The sequence below is a fragment of the Balaenoptera musculus genome, chromosome 12 (genome assembly GCF_009873245.2).
Source record: "Balaenoptera musculus isolate JJ_BM4_2016_0621 chromosome 12, mBalMus1.pri.v3, whole genome shotgun sequence".
NCBI classification, from domain to species: domain Eukaryota; kingdom Metazoa; phylum Chordata; class Mammalia; order Artiodactyla; family Balaenopteridae; genus Balaenoptera; species Balaenoptera musculus.
The window spans coordinates 70,255,816-70,279,505 of NC_045796.1; the positions used below are offsets into that span (position 1 = coordinate 70,255,816).

At 40.8% G+C, this 23,690-nt stretch overlaps 1 protein-coding gene across 2 annotated transcripts in view; it reads right to left on the reverse strand.

The window, feature by feature from the left end:
* The window catches only part of CFAP206 (cilia and flagella associated protein 206), a 62,018-nt gene that overhangs the window by 25,393 nt on the left and 12,935 nt on the right, over positions 1-23,690 (reverse strand). Inside the window, exons 2-9 of one of the 2 annotated variants that reach the window (XM_036871507.1) lie at positions 10,487-10,615; positions 9,160-9,244; positions 8,379-8,409; positions 7,373-7,465; positions 6,580-6,930; positions 5,208-5,316; positions 3,173-3,256; positions 255-345 (exon numbers count right to left, since the gene is read on the reverse strand). In XM_036871507.1, coding sequence (XP_036727402.1) covers positions 255-345; positions 3,173-3,256; positions 5,208-5,315 — 283 coding nt within the window. In that variant the 5' untranslated portion in view covers position 5,316; positions 6,580-6,930; positions 7,373-7,465; ... (1 more) ...; positions 9,160-9,244; positions 10,487-10,615. Of the gene's footprint in view, positions 1-254; positions 346-3,172; positions 3,257-5,207; positions 5,321-6,579; positions 6,931-7,372; positions 7,466-8,378; positions 8,410-9,159; positions 9,245-10,486; positions 10,616-23,690 lie in introns of those variants that run through there. The other variant, XM_036871508.1, reaches the window with a different exon arrangement.

Here is a 23,690-nt window from a genome sequence, read left to right on the forward strand (position 1 = left end):
ACGTTCAGACTACTTGCCCTTTGTTGCAAAACTTCTGTATAAGCTGACTCCCCCTGCTTTGCCTCCTCAGAGCAGTTCTCTCAGGGTTACTTGAGATGCTGTCTCCCGGGCTTGAAGTCCTAAAATTTCCCGCTGAATAAAACATAACTCTCAACTTTTAGGCTGTGAACATTTTTTAAGTCAACACCCTTATTACCTGAAATACAATATGAATCTTCTTTAAAGGGGTATCAAAATCGGTAGATATATGTTACCTCGACTTGTATAATTCATATCAAAATAGACTTGCATCTTAATGGTGTCCAGGGAAGGATTTTTACTGTCTAATAGCCGAGTCACGCAAAGCTAAAAAAGAAAATCACATACATGCTTCCAGTTATATTTTCTGAAACAATCAGAAGTATTTTCCAAAGTTATTCTCAAAATCAAAGAACAACATCAAAGCCATTATTTCTGATATTTATCTACCAATAACCATTTTTATTACTTTTTTTCTCATTGAGGACTTTATGCTTTATAGTTTACTTAACCAACATTTATTAAGCAATAAGTTATTCCCCCTGAGTTAACCAATATTACCATACCCAAGTGACTAATAGTCTAGTTGGAGGCAAGGAACTTGACCTTTTGCTTAGTCTCTGCAGCCTGAATGTGGGTGAATGTGCCATGAAGCTTATGCTCCTGTCTACAGCTCTTCCTGAGTTCCTTATTACTGTTTTTTTTTAATTTGTTTGTTTTATTTATTTTTGGCTGCATTGGGTCTTCGTTGCTGCACACGGGCTTTCTCTAGTCACGGTGAGCGGGGGCTACTCTTCATTGCGGTGCGTGGGCTCCTCACTGCGGTGGCTTCTCTTGTTGTGGAGCACGGGCTCTAGGCGTGTGGGCTTCAGTAGTTGTGGCTCGCAGACTCTAGAGCGCAGGCTCAGTTGTTGTGGCGCACGGGCTTAGCTGCTCCACGGCATGTGGGATCTTCCGGGACCAGGGCTCGAACCCGTGTCCACTGCATTGGCAAGAGGATTCTTAACCGCTGAGCCACCAGGGAAGCCCCGTCATTACTGTTTATCTGAGCCTTAACACTCCTTTTTTGCTGATGATGGAGGTCATGTGCATTTTATAAAAAGCTGCTGCGGCTACGTCCCCTGCTCACAGACTTTCTCTGGCTCTACCTTGTTTCAAAATTTCTTCCTCTCGTCCATTTTCTCCTGTTTTTCCCCAAACATGATGGTTCATCCCCATTCTCTGCTTTGCCCCTTTAGAATAGAGGATCAACCTGAATTTTTCTTTTCTTCTCTCTTCTGTACCGCCCAAGCCCAGTCTTCCCCCATCTCACCTGTTAGACTTTATTATGTCTGCACCTAGCGGGCACATCAATAGCTTCACTCTCAACCCAACTCCCAGGCCACCAACCCTCCTTTCCTGGGAGGAGGAAAAGGGGAAAGCAGGAGTGAGGACGGAACACTATCTTTAGGGGACCCATGCACCTGGACCCCTCCAGGTGGAGAAGTGCCGTTCCAAGCACAGACTTTACAAATGCACAGACTAGCTCATCAACATGATTTTTAATTGAGAAAAAAGAAAACAATCTTTATCACTTGAATTATTATATAAATTGACAGTTAATGTACCTGTCATATTAAAAGTATATTGAGCACAGGTAACTATATTCAATATCCTGGCATAAACCATAATGGAAAAGAATATAAAAAAGAATGTATATAAGTGTATAACTGAGTCACTTTGCTGTACAGCAGAAATTAACACAACACTGTAAATCAACTATACTTCAATAAAAAAATAAATTTAAAGAAAAAGTATATTGAGCTTGATTCTTTCCAACTTAGTTGAGTTGGAGGGGAAAAAAAAAAAACTCTTCTTGAGCCATGTAAAGGAGAAAAACATTTTCTGCCCTTCCTTGATTCTCCTCCATGGCTGTCCAATCAAATTTCTGAATAACCATCAGTCATTTCCCCTACCGCTAAATACAGACTTTACACTACATTCTCAAATTCAGCACAGAAAGACCCAGCTCTCAGCTGCCTTAGAGAATCATGGAGTCTCTTCTGCACAGTTATCGTAACGACATATTCCCCAGCTCCAAGCTTCCAAAGCTCTTCCTGACCCTCTAGCATCTGCAGACAGACCTGCACTCCACTATGTGAATTGCTGGCTGTGAGAGAAGACGGAGATGATGAAAATTTTCTCTGCCATTTGTTTGAGCTCAGAAAATATCACGTACAAGTCTAGGAAAGCTTGTTTCAAGTCTTTTGTGTGAAGGAGGGAATTAAAATCATTAAGCCCAGGAAAAAAACAATAATGCTGAAATTTTAGGAAATACATTGAGGAATATCTAGAAAATAAATATTTAAGCATCTAAACCCAGTGAGTCAAACTTAAAACATATGAAAAAATTAACAATGTCTAAAGTTCCTGCCCTCTTTAGTTCTTAAAATTGCTTTTCAGGCACACCTACTTGATTCTAACGATGAATTCTTTGCTCTGGGTTCAATTTTTCCCTTAGAATTGAAAAACACAAATCACATTGAATCAATAATTATATGAATCTTAATTTAGTACTATAATTTCACAGTATATGACAAGTCAGTTAATAATAATGTTCTCAATGTAACATTAGATTAATAACAAGGTGTCTAAAATACTGTGGCAGACACTGCTACCTGCCAGCATCCATGCCCCTCCTTCCTTACTAACAAAGCCCCAGTTTGGATTAAGGTAAAGACTTGGTCAGCTAAAAAGGGAAAGAAAAAACAAATCAATATCCCAGGCTCACTTGCAGTATCATTCTAGTCAATAAATGCAAACAGACCGGAGGGAGTCTGGGAAAGCCTATTATTTTCCAAAAAGAAAGTGACAGGCCCAATTGCATACACATTTTTACCTTTGTCCTCTTACCTTATGCCTGCCTAGAGGTGGGAGAGCTATCTTGTGACCCTGGGGTGAAAACACATGCACGCTGGTAACCCAGGAAGTCAGGAAAAATAGCCTATGTACCTCTAGACTTCGTTTTATGTGAAAAAATAAACCTCTCATTTGTTTGCACCACTATTTGGTGGGGTTTTCTTTCAAGGAGCTGAAGGCAATATTGACCAACACAAATACTATATTTAGAATTGCAAGTAAGTAATTCAGAATTTGAGAACTGTTGGATAATCACCTTTACAAGTTTCTGCACATCACCTTTCATGAGAGTTCTATCCGTGTTAAAGCCATTACTTGGGTCCAGGACAACAGCTTTCACCTGAGAGTAGGAAAGAGTCCATTAAATTTATTTCATGTTACTACAAAATTAGTTTAACAATTCTCCATTTTTTAAATAACTGCCTCTTGACTACCCAGCCATTGATTATTCAGCTGATTTTCTTATAACCCAATTCATCCACACCTTCATTAGAGGCTGAAAAAAGGGAGCAATAAACATCAAATCTGAACATGGTGTTAGAAAAAAGACATGGAGAAACAGGTTGAAAGCAATGGCTAGATTTTACATTGGGAAACTGAATATTTTTATCGTATTTTTTATTGTGTATTGTTAAAACAAAAGCAAGAGTAGAGAGACTGAGGCAGGAGACAGATGGGCTCCAGGCTAGGCCTTTACCTCTAGCCTCCTGTTTACATTTCATAGGGCAGGAAAAAGTGGGCTTCAGGCCAGACACTTACAGCTAGTCTCCTGTTAGCATTTCCTGAGACAGGAGTTAGATGGGCTCCAGGTTAGACGTTTAAAATCAGTCTCCTATTTACTCTCCGAAATGGAAGCTACCACAGAGTCAGGGTAAATAGCCAAGTTTTGTCTCTTGGGGATACCTTAAGATAACAGTCATGGGGAGAACAAAGAGGGGCACAAACTTGTTTGAGTAAAGGATCAAGGGATCTCCGCTTCCCTCCTCCCCCACCTTGGGGCAAGGGAGACACTAGGCATGCGAAGAACGTGCGCAGAAAGTCTCCTTGGGGGTCAAAAGTCAGGGGACAATGCCAGGCCACAATGAATCTTGCTTCTCCCAGATGCCTTTGCATCGAGATCCATCTTGGCTGAGAGGTGCATGCGCACCTAGGGAGAGGGTCCTGAAACAAATTAGCCAGGGGTGAAAAAACAAGATGATTGCCAGAAGGAAGGCAAAGACCTGGAAGAACTGATCTACATAAATGATTTAACTGCATGTTTACTGCACTCCTCCTCATTAGGCAGGACACCCACACCCTTCCTCTCCAGATGTGCATCTTTGCCTAGCTTCTTTTTTTCTTTTTTAATAAATTTATTTATTTATTTGTTTATTTTTGGCTGCATTGGGTCTTTGTTGCTGCACACGGGCTTTCTCTAGTTGCAAAGAGCGGGGGCTACTCTTCGTTGTGGTGCGTAGGCTTCTCATTGCGGTGGCTTCTCCTTTTGCAGGGCACAGGCTCTAGGCACACGGGCTCCACTAGCTGCGGTACATGGGCTCAGTAGTTGTGGCTTGTGGGCTCTACAGCACAGGCTCAGTAGTTGTGGCGCACGGGCTTAGCTGCTCCGCGGCATGTGGGATCTTCCCGGACCAGGGATCAAACCCGTGTCCCCTGCATTGGCAGGCGGATTCTTAACCACTGCGCCACCAGGGAAGTCCCTGCCTAGCTTCTGTCTTAACTAAAGAAACTGTTTCTCTGTGTGCTCTCCCACTTCTTGTTGTGCTGTGTCTCTAAGAATAAACCTTCTACCTGTTTTTACAGTTTTTGCCTCCGTGAGAAATGCATTTTTCACTGGGGACAAGAGCCAGGGAAAAATAGCTTCTAGCCTCTAGCTCTTGCTGGTCTGGTGGCTAGGATTCCTGGTTTTCATCCAGGCTACCCAGGTTCAACTCCTGGGCAGGGAATTAAGATCTCGCTTCATGCCATCGCTCACTGCTGCCTCTCCGAGATCAAGGCAATCAGTAATTTTTACAACAGTGAACAAAAATACATCTTAAAACAACTCCCACATAGGAAAACATTATTGATGTTTCTAAAACTTATCAAGATCTTCTAAATCAGTCTCCTAAATCGAGAACTAACATGCTTTATAGACTTAAAAAAAATATTTTTGGCTAACTTGTCCAACGGTCTCAGTATGTTTTCAACGGAATAAGAGTTAGGAAAACACCACAGAATTTTAAGAGGAAAATGGGCACCGCTTAAACACATTTTTTAATAAAGCAGTAATTCACAAAAATATTCATTCTTACCATAAAAGCAACCAGAGTTTCAGAAACAATCTCTCCATGGGCTGCACATTCTTGTCCTATTTCTCGAATGATATTCTTTATAACACTTTCAGCCTGAGTGGGAGGCATTCTGGCTAAATAAAAAGATTTTTTTTTAATTGCATTTATATACTATTATTTCCTCTTTAGATTTCACCACTAACATATTTGTAAAGTCATATTATTTATTAACTTATTAGTATTTACGAGTAACTAGGCCCCTCCTGTTTTCACTACTTTGTATCATATTTATAAAAATGACAGTGAGAGCAATTGGAATGTTTCAAATGATTGAAACATTCCCTCTTTATTTAAATGATGGTGGTCACCAAAAGTACATTTATAGCATGATATTTTTAAATTTAAAAAAAGGTTAAACACTATTGGGGGCAGGGAGTAGTAGAATTAATGAGAAACCCCACTCGCATTTGTGTAGGCGGCCGAGTACAGCTTGAAAGAGGAACTGCTTATTCCACCACATTCTCTAAATGACCTTTCATAATTATAATGACTCTTGGAAAACAATTCTTGCTTGGATCGTCTAAATTCTCTTTCTAGCACATCCAAGTTGGCATTTAGACTCTTGATGAAAAACATAAAAGCAAAAAGTATTACAGGAGTTACGCATCATGGAAATAAATGAACTCCTGGTTATTAATTCCATTTACTATAAACCAGGAAAAGGTGGCGGGTTTTAATGGCTATCAGGTTTTCTGATTCGTACCAGTAACTGAGCACAGGGGAAATAAGCATGTAGAGAATAACAAAGGCAATCCCAGGTAGATAAAGCTAACTTTCAGCATTATTAGGGTTCAGGTAAGGTTAACAACACTTGTCATCTTGTCCAATAGAACCGGAGTGCCCGGTTTCCATCGTGACCCGACCATTTTCTAGCTGAGACCTCGGGCATCTGCTTCACCTCTCTTTGAAGCGGTTTTCTCATCTGAAAAATATAGATTCGACTACTACCCTCTCCCCGGAGTTGTCGCGGGGACTGAATTCTATACATTTAGTGGTTAAAACAGTGCGTGGCAGAAGGTAAGCGCTTAAAACAGCAGCTCCTAACTAGCCCGTGCTCAAAGGTTAGCCTTGCGTGTGCGCGTGCGCGAGCGCCCTCGGGCGCCGGACCCGGGCCGCTCACGACTCCCCTCAGTACCCGCCACTGCCTGACTCTGGGAAGCCTAAACCCACAAGTTCAGGCCGTCGGGGGCGTACAAGCGGCCCCGAGCAGCGGCGAGCGGGCTCAGGCGCCGGCGCATTACGGATTAGAAACCTGACCTGCGGACCTGGGCGCCTCCGGCCGGAAGTGACCGCTGTTTCCGTTCAGCGGCGGCGCCCCGAAAGGAGTCCTTACCGACAGTTCAGCCTCAACCAGGCTAGACGGGATGCTCCAGCGGCCCAGGCTCTGTCCACGGCCCCACGCTCGCTTCCTCGCGGGGTACACCCCGGGCTCAAGGGCGCGGAGCCTCGAATGGACTGACTTTGGCCGGAATGGAGAGCTGGAGCCGCGTCTACCCGATTCTTCCCCGAGGTCTTTGCGGGGACCTTCTGGGCAGCTGGGCTCTCTCGGAGGCAGCGGTGTAACCATGGAAACCGAACGCTAGGGCCCGAAGGGGGCGGGACCAGGATGTGGGTAGGGCCAAGGTGGGGAGGCGTGGCTGGGTCCAAGCTTGATAGTCTTTCCCGGGAGGATGGACGAGAATAACTGTATAAAACAAAGACAAGCAAAATAGAGAGAGACCCAGGAACTTCCCTGGTGGTGCGGTGGTTAAGAATCCGCCTGCCAATGCAGGGAACACGAGTTCTATCCCCGGTCGGGGAAGATCCCACATGCCGTGGAGCAACTAAGCCCGTGCACCACAACTACTGAGCCTGCGCTCTAGAGCCCGCGAGGCACAACTGCTGAGCCCACGTGCCACAACTACTGAGCCCACGCACAGCAATGAAGACCCAACGCAGCCAAAAATAAAAAATAAAAATACAGAGAGACCCAAATCCCAGGCAGAAGAAGGCAGGTTCACTACACCTCAGTGGGTTAAGGGTGTCAAACACAAGATTTCTTAAACAAGAGTATTAACTTGGTAGCATGGAAACCTATGCAGCCTTTTTTTTTTTTTTTTAAAAAGGGGATACAGGCCTTTTCTCACCTTCTGAGATGGCCCACACTCTGTCTGTGGAGTGTGTTTCTCTCTAAATAAATCCACTTCTTACCAATCACTCTGTCACTCACTGAATTCTTCCTGTGATGAGACATCAAGAACCTGATGCTTCATTAAGTCCCGAAACCAGTAAACTTAAAAAAAAGAAAAAAATCCGGGCTTCCCTGGTGGCGCAGTGGTTGAGAGTCTGCCTGCCAATGCAGGGGGACACGGGTTCGAGCCCTGGTCTGGGAAGATCCCACATGCTGCGGAGCAACTAGGCCCGTGGGCCACAACTACTGAGCCTGCGCGTCTGGAGCCTGTGCTCCGCAACAAGAGAGGCCGCGATAATGAGAGGCCCACGCACTGCGATGAAGAGTGGCCTCCGCTCTCCGCAACTGGAGAAAGCCCTCGCACGGAAACGAAGACCCAACACAGCCATAAATAAATAAATAAATTTATTTTTTAAAAAGGAGGATACAGTGGGGGAGGCGAGCAGAGGCCAGTTCCTAGAGATGGGAAAACGGAAGGGTTGCATTGTTGAGAATTGCAGTGCATATAAAAGTATTGTTGCTGGAAATAATCAATAAACAATCCACAACAGGAACAGAAAAGAGTTTTAACTGAGGCCTACAGCCCTAGTCACAGCCTCTCAGATAACTCTGAGGAATTGCTCCTGAAAAGCATGGTTTTCAACAGTTTTATATTTTGTCAGAACAAAGAATATCAAACAAGTCAGGGATGCATTCCTTCAAGGTTTCAAAAAAACAGATTAGCATGTACACAGCCAGTCAGTATGGCCTTGGCACCAGGAAGGAAGTCTTATCACTGAAGGAGTACCAGCATTGGCTGCCAAGGAAAGAGCTCTGATTTTAACACGGACAGGGTCAATGCACTTTTCTTTAATGATTAAAGCAGATGTACAGTGTATGTTTGATAGGCCACAAACCGGCTGTTTTAGTTAGCATAAAATTCAAGTTAAATTACGTATAAGCCAGGATGACTTTCCCCATACCTCAATATGTGAACATCTCTTCCATTAGTATCTAGTTTTAAAAAAAACAAAAGAAGGATCACAGTTTAATTTCATGTCCTCTTGTTCAAAGGAAGTCAGTAATAGGATAGCCCAAGATGCCAGAAGAGAAAACTGCACGTTCTAGAAGCACATACAACGCATCCGAGTCTGGAGATGGAATAATGAGGTTTTGTCCTTTAACAGTAATGTTCGTTAGGTCTACCTACTGACATGAAAGTACGAAACAGCATTAAAATGATATTAGAAGCAGAGCATCAAACAACAAAGTTTTATTTTTAAAAAGGCTACTGCCAGTAATTTTTCTCAAATTGCAAGCAAATATACCAAATAAACTTTACTTAAGGACATTCACAAATTATTAGGAAATGAATCAACACAAAAAATATGCAAGTCATAGTATAAAAGGATTATTTATCTTCCCCTTCTAGAAAATTTTTGTGGAATGTGGATGAAGCTTGTGCAAAAATAGATTTTTAGAGTAGCAAGATACATAAGAGCAAAACACTGGAAATACAAACACCTGAGACTTAAGGAATATTGATAAAGTAAAACATTAGGCAGGCATTTAAAATGTGAGTAAAAACCTGGTGTTTGCCTTATATTTTTAAAAAGCCAAATGCAAAATATATATACAGTATGACCTCAACTATATTCATATACATATATACAATATATATAAACAGTGTATAAGTCAATTTACCAATATCCTTAGCAGTGTGTGGATCTGAGTAAGTTATTTATTTATTACTTTATTACTTACCTGAGTATGGGTTAGTTATTATTTTTATTCCTTTATACTTTTCTGGATTTCTAGATTTTCTATAATGAGTATATAGTCTTATGATCTATAAAACAAAATAGAGAAAAAAATGAGAGGACTAGCGATTCATAGAGACTGAGCCCAATTTGGAAACTGTAAATACACAAGGTGACACAACAAAAAAGAAAGTGATATAGAAAAATTTTAACAGTGGTTATATCTAGGCAATGAGAGCATGGCTGTTTCCGTCTTTATACTGTAAGATATCTACCAAAATGTGTTTCATGAGCATATATTACTTATATTAGAATATTAAGTATTTTTGGGGACTCCCCTGGCGGTCCAGTGGTTAAGACTCTACGCTTCCACTGCAGGGGCACGGGTTCAATTCCTGGTTGGGGAACTAAGATCCTGCAGGCTGCGTGGCATGGCCAAAAAAACCAAACAAGAAACAAGGATATTAAATATTTTTTAAGATGGTAAGAATAATTCCATCATGTTAGGTATAATTTTAAACTAATGGGCAAATCCTGGCACAAATACTTCCTGAGTGTGTCTGATACTGCTAATTGCCTACCTAATATACAAGTTCTTCTCCCTTACCAACCCTGATTGTGTTGTAAATGACAATGTTCTATTCTGAAAGAAAAAAAAAAAAGATATCTCAACACCCTCCGCTTTCAGCTAGGGGTGACGTGTGACATGGTCCTGGCCAATGAGATGTAAGTGGAGTCAGTGGATGGAGAGGCAGAGAAAGCCCTTTCATTTTTATGTCTGTCTCCTTCCCTTTTCTTTGTACTTGAAATGAGAACGTACTGGCCGAAGTTCCAGCAGCCTTACTGTGAACATGAAGATGAGAACCACAGCTTAAGGGTGAGGAAACAGAAATCTAAAAAAGAGCCTGAGCTCCTGGTGGTATCTCAGAGCAGCCATATCAGTCTTCTTGACGGGCTGCCTCCAGACTTCCCACAACATCAGAGAAAATAAACCTCTGTCTCATTATCTGGGTTTTCTGCTACATTCAGCCAAATTCAATCCCTAACTGCTACCTACAATAGGTGTGACTTTGGAAGTATTATTTAGCCTTTTGTGCTACATTGAATAATTGGCCCTAATTCTTCACTCCTCCTTGCACGCACACCCTCGTTATGGACTTATGTGGAGTATCCTTCCTTGCCCTTTGATTTTGAGTTTAGCTATATGACCTGCTTTGGCCAATGGGATGTATGGAAGTGACAGTGTATCAAGTTCAGAGTCAAGGCCTTAAGAGACCCCACATGTCTTCTTTCCCTCTTGAGCTTGTGTCACTGTCATGAGAAGAACATACCCTGGCTAGCTCTTGGGTCCCAGGAGAAGAATGAGAGGCATATGGAGCAGAATTGCCTGAACCAGTCTTTCGGTGAGATGCAGAGCTGTCCAGATGGGCCCAACCTAGATCAGACCAACTCCAGCCAACCTATAGATGCGTGATAACAAATAAGCATTGTTTTAAACCACTGAGTTTTGGGGTAGCTTATTATACAATATTACTGTGATAATAGTTCATCTGTAAACCTCTCAATGGTCCAAATTTCTCATTTATGAAACAAAGATAATAATAGCATCTACCTCATAGATTTGTTAGAATAAAATGAGGGAATCCTTATGAAGCACTTAGCATAGTGTCTGGCATAGCTTAAGGGATCAATACATTTTAGATATGATTATTACCTTTAACACTATTGTAGACAAGATCAATATGAAAATGTATTTCACACTCGCATGACTTACTGGACTTCCAGTCTTTGTAGAACAAGTTTTTTCTAGTTTTAACATGGCAGCAATTTAAAAAGAAACATGGAGGAACTAGAAAGCCTCCAAAAAATGATAAGAAGAATCTTGTCCGAAAGAAATGGAAGGAGTTGGATATATTTACCTTAAGGAAAACATGGCCTGAGAACTAGTCTCAGTTTTGTTAGAAGAGAAAGAGGACTTTATGTTGTTTCAGAACACCAGATTACAAATCTACAGACAGTAGTGGATCTAACTTAACATAAAACAAACAGAGTTGAGCAGTTGTGATGGAAGTCATAGGAGAGAAAGTGAGCTCCATTTTACTGAATGTTTTTAACTCAAAGATAAATAGGATTACCTTCACGAAATGGCATAGACTTAATTCCTATGATTAAGTGACTTTAAGATGTCAGGGATCAGGGACTATCACACTTTTAAACAGGGGAATATATATATGTGAGTGTGTGTGTGTGTGTTTGTATTTCCCTAAAGTCTTAAGAGCAAATGAGTTGAGCATTTTAGCATGTTTACTAACTTTTGTTGAATGGTGGACAGTGTAAATGTTATCCTTGTTGAGTGCCTGAATTTTGTTGTCTCCCTTCAAGGAGTGTTGAGCTTTGGTTTTTTTTAGGCAGTTAAGTTATTTGTGTATCATTCTGATTCCTTTGAAAACTGTGTTTCAGCTGTACTAGGATGAGGCTAGAGTAGTCTTCACTCCAGGGATAATTTTGCCCCACTACTAAGTAATGACTGCTCAGAGGTTTTCACTGAGGACTTCCCACTATGATTGGTCAGAGCTCAAATGTCTGCCCATCCTCTGTGATTTCTGGGAATCATTTAGCTTGCAACTCCCTGGTTATTCTTTGATGGGCTGTGTGGATTTTCAGTCGATGTATGCACAGCCAAACATTTAGCAAAGACTCAGATTTATGGAGCTGTGGGTTTTTTGTTGTTTTTTGTTGTTGTTTTTTTTAAAAAACTCTGCCCTTCAAATTCCAGCTCCCTCAGCCTCTGGGAATGCTGGTCTCTGTCTCCTCAACTCAGCTAGATCTCTAGTCTCTGTTTGGGTTTATTTTCTGAGCATTCTGGAAATTGCCTCCACGCAGAAAGTTAGGGCAGGCATTCAACCTCATATGCTCCCTTTTTCTCAGGCATCATAGTCCTGTGCTGTCTTCCAATGTCTGAAAACCGTTGCTTTATATATTTTGTCCAGTTTTCTTGTTGTTTGTGGCAGGAAGTTCACTTCAGTCCTTGTTATTCCATCATGGTCAGAAATGGAACTGTGGATAATCTTGGAGAGAGGATAATAGGAAACAGTCATCTAGGAGAGTGGAAAACTATGCTTAATAGAAAATTTCAGTTCATTGCTGAGAAGAATGGATATTCATCTGAAGGTTACGATCATGAATATAAAGTGAAAGCAATCTGCCAAGTGACGTGACTTTCTTCAGACATTGCTGAGTAGCTCAGGGGCCACCTGGGAAAAATAGATAGTTTTCCTAGTCCAGAATTGGAGTGTTGCCAGAATAGCTGTTATAATGATAGATCAGGATTTTTAAACCAGCCTTGATCAACAAAAGCAATTTAGCAGTTCTTTAGATATTGCAAAGACCTTACTAAGAAAGTTTCCATTTACTAACAGAGATATATAATGAACATTTGCAAGAGTTTACCAAGTTATTTCACAGATAATAACAAATGAGTGGTTCCTTACAACAGCGTCACAAGAGCGTGAACTATTATTGTTCATTGCATTCTACAAATTCAAGATTCAGAGAGCAAAAAAGACCAGCCTAAGATTACACAGCTACTAAGTCACAGGGCCATCTTAGTTCTATTGCTCAAATCAGTATTTAAAATTTGAAGGGAACTCTTTTAAGATTCTAAGAAAAGTTCTAGACTCTTTCCCCCAGAAAAATGCATAAGGTCCCTAATTTTACATGTAATTTCAGAGAATTCAAATTCTCTGAAACTCATGCAAGTGTCAGTAGATTAAGATTCTCGAATGCACCTGGACAGTGGTTATGTGGATGTTCACTTTATAATTATGTTTTCTGTATATGCTCTATTTCATAATAAAAAGTAAAGAAAAGGCACAATAATGTAGAACTTCTCTACTTTGGGTTATGCTTTTTGGCTATAGATCATTAAAATAGAGCTGCATCCTGGTTTCCAAAAAATCCTCAAAAGTTAAAAAAATCCAGATCTTGTGCTTTTCACCATACCTCATTCTTCTTCTCCATTATTATCCATATGCTATGCAATGGTTGGCTACTTTTAAAAGAAAAAAAAAACACAGCCATTGTGTTAGTCTATATAATATACGTGGTATACCAATTTTGAAATGGAGCAAGTCATAGTCTTAGAATTAGCTGACAATTTCCTTTCCCAGTTTAACTTTCCTTCTCCACAAAAATGCTTGCTAATGGAAAGGGAAGCTGAATTTTCAGGGTAATGACGAAAAAGAAACTGTGGCACAAGCAAGACAATGTAAGTCGCTCCTTACTGCAGTTTCCCTTAGAAAAAGCATGAACTATTTTCAGTCTACTTCCCACGTCCTTTCAGTCAAGAAGATCACAAGATAATTTTTTTAAAAATATTTATTTATTTATTCGGTTGCATTGGGTCTTAGTTGCAGCAGGCAGGCTCCTTAGTTGTGGCAGGTGGGCTCCTTAGTTGCGGCTCACTGGTTCCTTAGTTGTGGCATGCAAACTCTTAGTTGTGGCATGCCTGTGGGCTCTAGTTACCAGACCAGGGATCGAACCTGGGCCCCCTGCATTGGGGGTGCAGAGTCTTATCCACTGCGGCGCCAGGGAAGTCCCACAAGATCATTTCTTAATCATCTTCCTTAGAAAGATTCCTCTTTAGAGGTTAGTTACATGGGCACAGATATGAAAAGGCAGAAAAAAAGCAAATTTTGAGTTTCCTGACACAAAAATAGCAAGCTTCTTAAGTTCATTAGGCTGACCCTTAAAAATCTACTTTTCTTTATGATTGTCAATTACCTTTAAAGATAAGATGAATGATGAGCAAAAGCACAAATTATTTTTGTTTCCCACCTTTTTCTCCATCACATGAATCAGCCAGTGGGGAAACAACAAACCTTAAGGTCAGATTTTCACAACCTAGATGGGGTTGGGGGGAACCTGAAACACTTACTGCAGATCCCCAAGCATGGGGTCCTGCTCTTTCATGTGCTGCAAGAGAATTGAAATTACAAGAACACAAAATGAAAAAATTAAATCAGTGAATTCTATTAGAATCAAAATCGAGCCTCTAAAAGAAAAGTGAAGGCAAAAGGTTCTTTCTTAAAGGTATTTACCCCCCAAACCAGGTAAATATCGTACACATAAAAAAAAAATTTTCGTACACATAGTCCTAATGAGGAAAGCAGGATCTAAAGCACAAAAATCTTTGCATTACAGCCTCTGTGGAAGTGATTCTCAACGCTGGAGAATGAGGGATAGCATATCAGAAATACTGTGGGAGCCCCCATGGTAAACTCTGGTATCTTATCTACTTACCTACTCTGTATATGCAGATAATGTTACTAGGTAGCTTTCACCCACCCACTCCCACACCCACCTCCCCAATCCTTACATTAAGAACCAAGTCTTCATTATTGTCTCTTGAATTACTTCAATTCTCTCCATTCCCACTTCTCCTGAATTTATTAAAGCAACTACTTTTTGGGGGGCCGGGCCTGGATTACTACAGCAGCCAACTAAATGAGCTCCCTGCCTCCAGTCTCGTATCCCTCCAAATCCTTGCCTACACTAAAACGATACTTCAAAAATGGAAATCTGATCAAGCCATTCCCCTGCCTAAAACCTTATGAAGGCTTCTCAGTGGCCTTGGGGTAAAGTCCAAACTCCTTGGCATGGCATACAAGGTGATCATGATCTGATCTCAGCTCAGCCATCCAACCTCAGCTTTCACAACTACCTCCACTCCCCCAAGACCACACTCTTTCTACTCTCTGGCCATGTTGCATTACTTGCTGGCCTCCAGATCTTTGCACAGAGGTTACTTCCTCTATCTGAATGTCCCTTTTCCCTCTTCACCTGGTTAATTCCTCCATGTTTTCAGAAGCCATGTCTCCTATGAAACTTTCTCTGACCTGTCAATATTGGGTTTAGAGTCCTAAACCTTCACCTCCATCTGATTTCAAAACATTTTCACCATCCCAAGAGGAATGTCCATAGCCCATCCCCCCAGTACATACACCTGACAGAGCTCTCAGTACTCTTGGGGAGTCTATTTTCTTGTCTGTCTCCCCCACTAGTCCACAAGCTCCTTGAAGGCAGGGAAGATATTTTGTGGAATCCCCAGCATCCCTAAGAACAGAGCCTGGGATATAATAGTCACACCAGATGATCTGGGTTAGGGAGGTGAGTTTAGGAGTGGGCGAGTGGAAAAAAAGAGAAATTTTAGATGGCTTTAATGTCTTTACTGAAAAGTTAGCGTGATTTTGGAAGGAATTACAATTTTGGAGGGAAAAGAGGGGGCATTTAAATGAGAGGTCTTCAGAAGATCTTCCTCTGACATAACTTTTGACTCTCATGCTTTAGGATGTCTTACCTACCTCCAAGTACCCCTTTAAACATCCCCAGGAAGAGAGGATGCTTAGTCTTCTCTCCTTCCATCCATGCCTCAAACTAGAGTTGGCAGTTTCCAATGATGCCTGGGCTTCAGAAGGTGGGCGCTGACTGAGTTACAGATCCCTAGACTTACAGGAAGAGCAGGTGTTGGAGGTGGGCATGAGGCCTGGGGATTGGGCTCCAGACTGAATTTCATCTTTGTGCTTCCCTCTCCCTCTGAAGGGCACTACAGCATGGCTCCCAAGGACAAACTTTAATTTTGTACTGTCTAAACCCTTATTAAAGAAATAATATTTTCAGGCTCACAGACATAGAAAACAAACTTATGGTTACCAAAGGAGAAAGGGGGGGAGGGATAAATTAGGAGTTTGGGATTAACAGATACACACTACTATATATAAAATAGATAAACAATAAAGACCTACCGTACAGCATAGGGAACTATATTCAATATCTTGTAATAACCTATAATGGAAAAGAATTTGAAAAAGAATATATATACATTTGATTCACTTTGCTGTATAACTGAAACTAACATGACATTGTAAATCAACTATACTACAATTTTAAAAAAAGAAATAATTTTTTTTTCTCAATTATCAAGGAACCCACCTTGCTCTGTAGTCCACAAGTCCTTATTTTTTTGAGGAGGAATTTTTTTGACCCTCTTCCAGCTTTGCTGAAATTGTAAAAGAGCTGCATTCCACTTTTAGCAGCTATTTTCTTGTGGCCAGATAATGGCCCAAAATTCCATCAGATTATTTTAAGACAGTTGTCCCTCCAATGGGGAGGGTTGGACTGCCAATTCCTCCTGGCACACTGCAAATATATTCCGTAACATCTTACGGAAAAACCCAAAATAACTTTTTGGCCAACCCAGTAGAAAGCTAGTAATAGGTCACCTGAATTTCTCACCTGCACTCCAAGCTCATTATCTCTAACACTAATCTTCTCTCCAAGCCCATCCCACGCTTGGCATTCTTTGTTGGGATGAGTTGTCACCGATTTAATAACAGGCCCAATGACTGAAGCAGCCCGGAACCTGCTTCGGGTAATCTTCCTTCTCTCCCTCTGTCACCCTTCACACGCAGTCTTGTCACTAAGCCAGCCCCTTCTACCTTCTTAGCCTGTCTGATGTCCATTCCCTTCCCTAATTACTTCCCTAGTTACTATGTTTGGAGGTCTCTTAAATGTTTCATCTGCTTCTAGTCTGCCCCCCTCCCAAATGCAAGGCTGATCAAGTAATTCCCTATGTACAGCTCTTTGAAGATTTCCCACTACCTACAAGAGAAAATTCAGTCCCCCTAGAATGGGATGGAAGTTCCTCCTTGATCTGGCCTCATCTCTAGACCTGCACTGTCCAATCTGGTAGCCACCAACCACATGCATCTGTTTTTAAAGTAGTTAAAATTACATGAAATTTAAAATTTAATTCTTCAGTTGCGCTAGCAACATGTGGTTAGTGGCTACCATATTTGACAGTGAAGATATAGAACTTTTCCATCATTGCAGAAAGTTCTATTGGCACTCATGCCTGCTGTACCTCAACTCGAACTTCCAAAGGACTCTCACCCTTGAGCATTCTGTGCTTTGGCTAAAGCAACTTCCTTTAATTAGAATACTTGCCCTACCCAACTGTGACTTTCAAGACACAGTTCAAATGTCACCCTATTCAGTGAAGTCATTCCTAACCAAATCTCCCACCTACACATGTTTGGTCACTTCCCTCTTTGGGCCTCCACTGCACTTTATGCAGACCTCTACCCTAGAGCCCCAACACTCCTTGTCACTTATTGGTGTTCATGTCTGTTTCCCTTGAATACAGTGTGAGCTTGAGGGGTGAGGCAGGGGCCTACCAATCTTACTCATCTTTGTGTTCCAGGCTCCTAGACCAATGCCTGACATATAATACACACTCAGTAACAATTATTGTGAATGAATACATATTACAAATAAATATTCTTAAGGTCAAGAGTCTATCAGTCTTCATAAACAGCTAATACTCCAATTTAAATCCTTCACTGACAGGTAAAAACCTTGAAGAAGAAATATATTGTCATTCAGGTCGTCAAAATACATCAAAAGGATATCCTCTCCTAAATCACAGTCTCATGCTAGAGCTGCGTTCCATTTAAAATTAAGCCATGAGCAGTATGACAGTTTGAGTGGGTAACTGAAGTGGTTTGACAGGTGTACCAAGATGAGCCCGACTGCACAAGGAAGCAATTCTGGCTTCAACAATTATTAGATACACACCTACAATATTAAAAGCATGAAAATTTGGCTGGCATTTAAATATTTATTAAGTGCCTAGTATAAAAACTGTTTATCGGGACAAAAAAACACACAACCCAATAGAAAAATGGGCAGAAGACCTAAAGAGACATTTCTCCAAAGAAGACATACAGATGGCCATTAGGCACATGAAAAGATGCTCAGCATCGCTGATTATTAGAGAAATGCAAAATCAAAAATACAATGAGGGGACTTCCCTGGTGGCACAGTGGTTAAGAATCTGCCTGCCAATGCAGGGGACACGGGTTCAAGCCCTGGTCCAGGAAGATCCCACATGCCGCGGAGCAACTAAGCCTGTGCGCCACAACTACTGAGCCTGTGCTCTAGAGCCCGCAAGCCACAACTACTGAGCCCGTGTGCCACGGCTACTGAGGCCCGTGTGCCTAGAGCCCATGCTCCGCAACAAGAGAAGCTACCACAATGAGAAAGCCACACAACACAATGAAGAGTAGCCTCCGCTCGCCGCAACTAGAGAAAGCCCACACGCAGCAATGAAGACCCAATGCAGCTGAAAATAAATAAATAAATGAATAAATTTATATTTTAAAAAAAAGTCTACGAATAACAAATGCTGGAGAGGGTGTGGAGAAAAGGGAAACCTCCTGCACTGTTCATGGGAATGTAAATTGGTGCAGCCACTATGGAGAACAGTATGGAGGCTCCTCAAAAAACTAAAAATAGAGTGGCCATATGATCCTGCAATCCCACTCCTGAGCATATATTCAGACAAAACTATAATTTGAAAAGAACCCATGTTCATAGCAGCACTATTTACAATAGCCAAGACATGGAAACAATCTAAATGTCTACTGACAGATGAATGGATAAGGAAGATGTGGTATACACACACACACACCCACACACACATATATACACACAATGGAATATTACTCAGCCATAAAAAAGAATGAAATAATGCCATTTGCAGTAACATGGATGGACCTAGAGATTATCATACTAAGCAAAGTAAGAAAAAGACAAATACCATATAATACCTCCTATATGTGGAATCTAAAATACGACACAAATGAACATATCTACAAAACAGAAACAGACTCACAGACATAGAAAACAGACTTGTGGTTGCCAAGGGGTAGGGTAGGGAAGGAGTGGGAGTTAGGGATTAGTAGATGCAAACTATTATACATAGGATGGATAAACAACAAGGTCCTACTGTATAACACAGGGAACTATATTCAATATCCTGTGATAAACCATAATGGAAAAGAATATGAAAAAGAATATATATATGTATAACCAAATCACTTCACTGTACAGCAGAAATTAACACAACATTGTAAATCAACTATACTTCAATAAAATTATTTTTAAAAATAGTTTATTGGGACACTTCCCATTATAAAAGTAACATATTATCTTTATGGAAATCTGGGGGTGATAAAACTCCATCACTTACAGTTTCATTAACAAAGGCTGATACTGTTAACATATTTGTGTAATTATTTATTCTGTATTTATCCATGTATGTATGTTTTATATTCTTATCATACCTTATATTATTCTTTTTTTAACATCTTTATTGGAGTATAATTGCTTTACAATTAGTGTTAGTTTCTGCTGTGTAACAAAGTGAATCAGCTATACATATACATATATCCCCATATCTCCTCCCTCTTGCATCTCCCTCCCACCCTCCCTGACTCACCCCTCTAGGTGGTCACAAAGCACTGAGCGGATCTCCCTGTGCTATGCAGCTGCTTCCCACTAGCTATTTTACATTTGGTAGTGTATATATGTCCATGCCACTCTCTCACTTCGTCCCAGCTTACCCTTCCCCCTCCCCGCATCCTCAAGTCCATTCTCTACATCTGCGTCTTTATTCTTGTCCTGCCCCTAGGCTCTTCAGAACCATTTTTTAAATCAAATCTTCTTAAATAAATGGGCCAATGTTTAGGTTGTCTATTCTATTCCATTGGTCTATTGGGTGATCCCTAAACCAATACCACACTGTTTTAATTGAAATATTTGTATGATAAGGCTATGTGTCTGATACGCATCATCCCCCTGCCTGATTCTTCCTCAGGAGTATCTTAGGTTATATAATGAGTTAACGATAGCCCCTGTTTATTGGCCCTTATGTTGTTTACTTCTTCACAATATGCTTGGACTATTAGCTCAAAGCCTGCCAGTGCCAAACTCAAATTCTTACACATCCAATTGCATTAAATAGAGCCCAAACAAGCATATTTTTTAGCCATTTAGAGCCTGCCTGCCTCTCACAAAACTGCAACTAATATCTGCTAGCCATAGATAAGACAAACATTGTAGCTGTAAAAGACCCCAAACCATTGCTGCCCGTCTTAGCTCAGGCAGCTACAGCAAAATATAGGCTGGGTGGCTTAAACAAAAGGCGTTTATTTCTCATAGTTCTAGAGGCTGAGAAGTCCAAGATCAAGGTGCTAGCCTGGTCAGGTTCTGGTGAGAGCTCTCTTTCTGGTTTGCAGACATTCCTGGTGTCCACATATCAAGGGTGGAGAGGCAGCAAGCCCTTTGATGTCTCTTCTTATAAGGGCACTAATGCCATCATAGGAGCTCCACCCTCATGACCTTATCTGAACCTAATACCTCCCAAAGGCTCTGCTTCCCAGTACTATCATATTAGGTGTTAGGGCTTCAACATAAGAATTTGTGGAGGACAAAACATTCAGTCCATAACACTGCCCTTCAGAACTCTCTGACCAGAGATGTCTCTCATTGCTGAAGGACATCATCTAGATCTGTAAGTCCCTCTCCGATTCCCCTCGGCCCTTGACTTCCTTTGCCCTCATCCTCCTTCTATTCTTGGACTTTGCTCTTCCTTATGAATTTTAGGATCATCTTTTCATGTCCCAGAAAAAAACTTATTGGGATAGTTATTGGAATTGTTTTGAATCTATAGATCTATTTGGGCAGCATGTTTAAATCTTTTTATCCTTTAAATTTTCTATTACTGAACATAAAATGTCTCATACATTTTGGCCTTAACTCTCTTTCAATAAAGTTTTAAGTTTTTATTCATAGAAGACTTGAGCATCTTTTGTTATATTCTGATTGTTTGTGGCCAGTATAGAAAATTACATTGGTTTTTGTGCGTTGATTTTTGCTAAACTCTCTTATTAATTCTACTAATTTATTTGTGGATTCTCGGCTTTTCTAAGTATGCGATGATATCATATGCCAAGAATGACTGTTTTATTTCTTCCTTTCTTATACATTTACTTATTTTTTTAAATTTTATTTTATTTATTTATTTTTGGCTGCGTTGGGTCTTCGTTGCTGTGAGCGGGCTTTCTCTAGTTGTGGCGAGCAGGGGCTACTCTTCCTTGCGGTGTGCGGGCTTCTCATTTCGGGTCTTCTCTTGTTGTGGAGCACGGTCTCTAGGCACGCGGGCTCAGTAGCTGTGGCTCGCAGGCTCAGTAGTTGTGGCATACGGGCTTAGTTGCTCCGTGGCATGTGGGATCTTCCCAGACCAGGGCTCGAACCCGCATCCCCTGCATTGGCAGGCTGATTCTTAACCACTATGCCACCAGGGATGCCCCCTACATTTACTTATTTTTTAATTAATATACTTTATTTTATTTTTAAAAAGGCTTTTTAAGAGCAGTTTTAGGTTGATAGCAAAATTGAAAGGAAGATACAGAGATTTCCCAATTAGACTTTCTTTTTTAGAGAGGCATTAGGTTTACAGAAAAATGGAGCAGAAAGTTTAGAGAGTTCTCATATACCCCTCACTCCACCCCCCAGTTTCCCCTACATCTTGCATTAGTGTGGTGTATTTGTTACAATAGATGAGCCCATACTGATACAATATTACTAACTAAAGTCCATGTTTGCATTAGGGTTCACTGTGTTGTGTATTCTACAGCTTTTGACAAATGGATAATAACATGTATCCACCATTACACTATCACACAGAATAGTTTCACTGCCCTAAAACTCCCATGTACTCCACCTACTATGCCTCCCTCTCCCCTCCTCCAGCTCCCTCCTCTTATCCCCTCCCCCAGCCCCTGACAAACATTGATCTTTTTTTTCTGTCTCTCTAGGTTTACCTTTTCCAGAGTGTCATATAGTTGGAATCATATAGCATGTAGGCTTTTCTGACTGGCTTCTTTCACTTAACGATATGCATATAAGTTTCCTCCATCTCTTTTCCTGGCTTGATAGCTTGATTTCTTTTTAGCATTGAATAATGATGAAAGAAATGTTCACATATTGAGGTACAGGGAAAGTCATCCTGGCTTATACATAATTTAACTTGAACTTTATGCTAACGAAAACAGCCTGTTTGAGGCCTATCAAACAGACACTGTACATCTGCTTTAAAGAGAAGGGCACCTTGACCAGAAGTAAAGAATGTCCCTGTTAAAAATAAAGTTAAATGTCTCCCTTCCTTGGATGCCAATGATGGTACTCCTTTGACGATAAGACTTCTTTCCCAGGTGCCAAGGCCATACTGACCAGTTGTGTACATGCTGATCTGTTCTTCTGAAAACTTGAAGGACTCCATCTCTGACTTGTTTGATGTTCTTTATTCTGACAAGATATAAAACTATGGTGAAAACCATGCTTCTCCAGAGCAGTTCCTCAGAGATATCTGAGAGGCTGTCTTCCGGGCTACAGTCCTCAGTTTGGCTCAAATAAAACTCTTTTCTATTCCTATTATAGATTGTTTATTGATTATTTCCATCAACAACAGTAATATTCCATTATCTGGATGTACCACAGTTTGCTTACCCATTCATCCATTGAAGGATATCTTGTTTGCTTCTGAGTTTTTGCAATTATGAATAAACCTGCTATAAACATTTGTGTGCAGATTATGTGTAGATAGATAAAAGTTTTCAACTCTTGCCCTTTTCCCATTGAAACAAACTTCACAGTGATAGTTTTGGACAGGAGGGCCAAGGAGCACTGCACAGTACTGGAACCGGAGGTGGCATGGGGACAAGTTCTTTAGGGGCATCCTCCTTCCCCAATAAATACATCTAAGTAGAAAGAGCAGCGAGCTATGCGAATGCAGCTTCTAGAGAAGTCCTCAGCTCCTTCCAATATGTTGCTGCTCTCGCCAGTCCAATACAGAACATTCTGGGTATGGCCAGTGTAACAAGTCAGATAGTCCATAGGGTGTGCTGGGAAGGGAGAGTTAAGACTGGTCTACAACAGAGAAAGACAAATATCATATGACATCACTTATGTGTGGAATCTAAAAAAATGATACAAATGAACTTATTTACAAAACAGAAATAGACCCACAGACATAGAAAACAAATTTATGGTTACCAAAGGGGAAGGGAGGGAGGGATAAATTAGGAGTCTGGGATTAGCAGATACACACCACTATGTATAAAATAGGTTAAACAACAAGGACCTACTGTATAGCACAGGGAACTACTCTCAGTATCTTGTAATAACCTATAATGGAAAAGAATCTGAAAAAGAACTGAATCACTTTGCTGTGCACTTGAAACTAACACAACACTGTAAATTAACTATACTTCAATAAAAAAACTTTTTTAAACACTAAAAAAATAAAAAAGACTGGTCTACAGAGGCAAAAGTGGAATTGACAGACTAAGTAACCTCTCTGGTTTCCTCATTTTAGAAAACCGTAAGAGGAGGTGTATGAACCAGAGGAGGCCTAAGTAAACCCTCAGCCCTGTAATTCTGTTATTTTAAATCTACAGTGGCCTAGATTTGCTCCATTTGTGGACTTTCTCCAGCAGCACCCTGGAACAGAAAACTGTAGCAAAGCTCAAGCTGAGGTGGAGAAATGATAGGGGACAGTGGGTTGAGCTGACCAGGGTATATATAACTGAACTTATACCTGTGGGTGTCAGGAGGCCAACTTGGCAGAAAGAC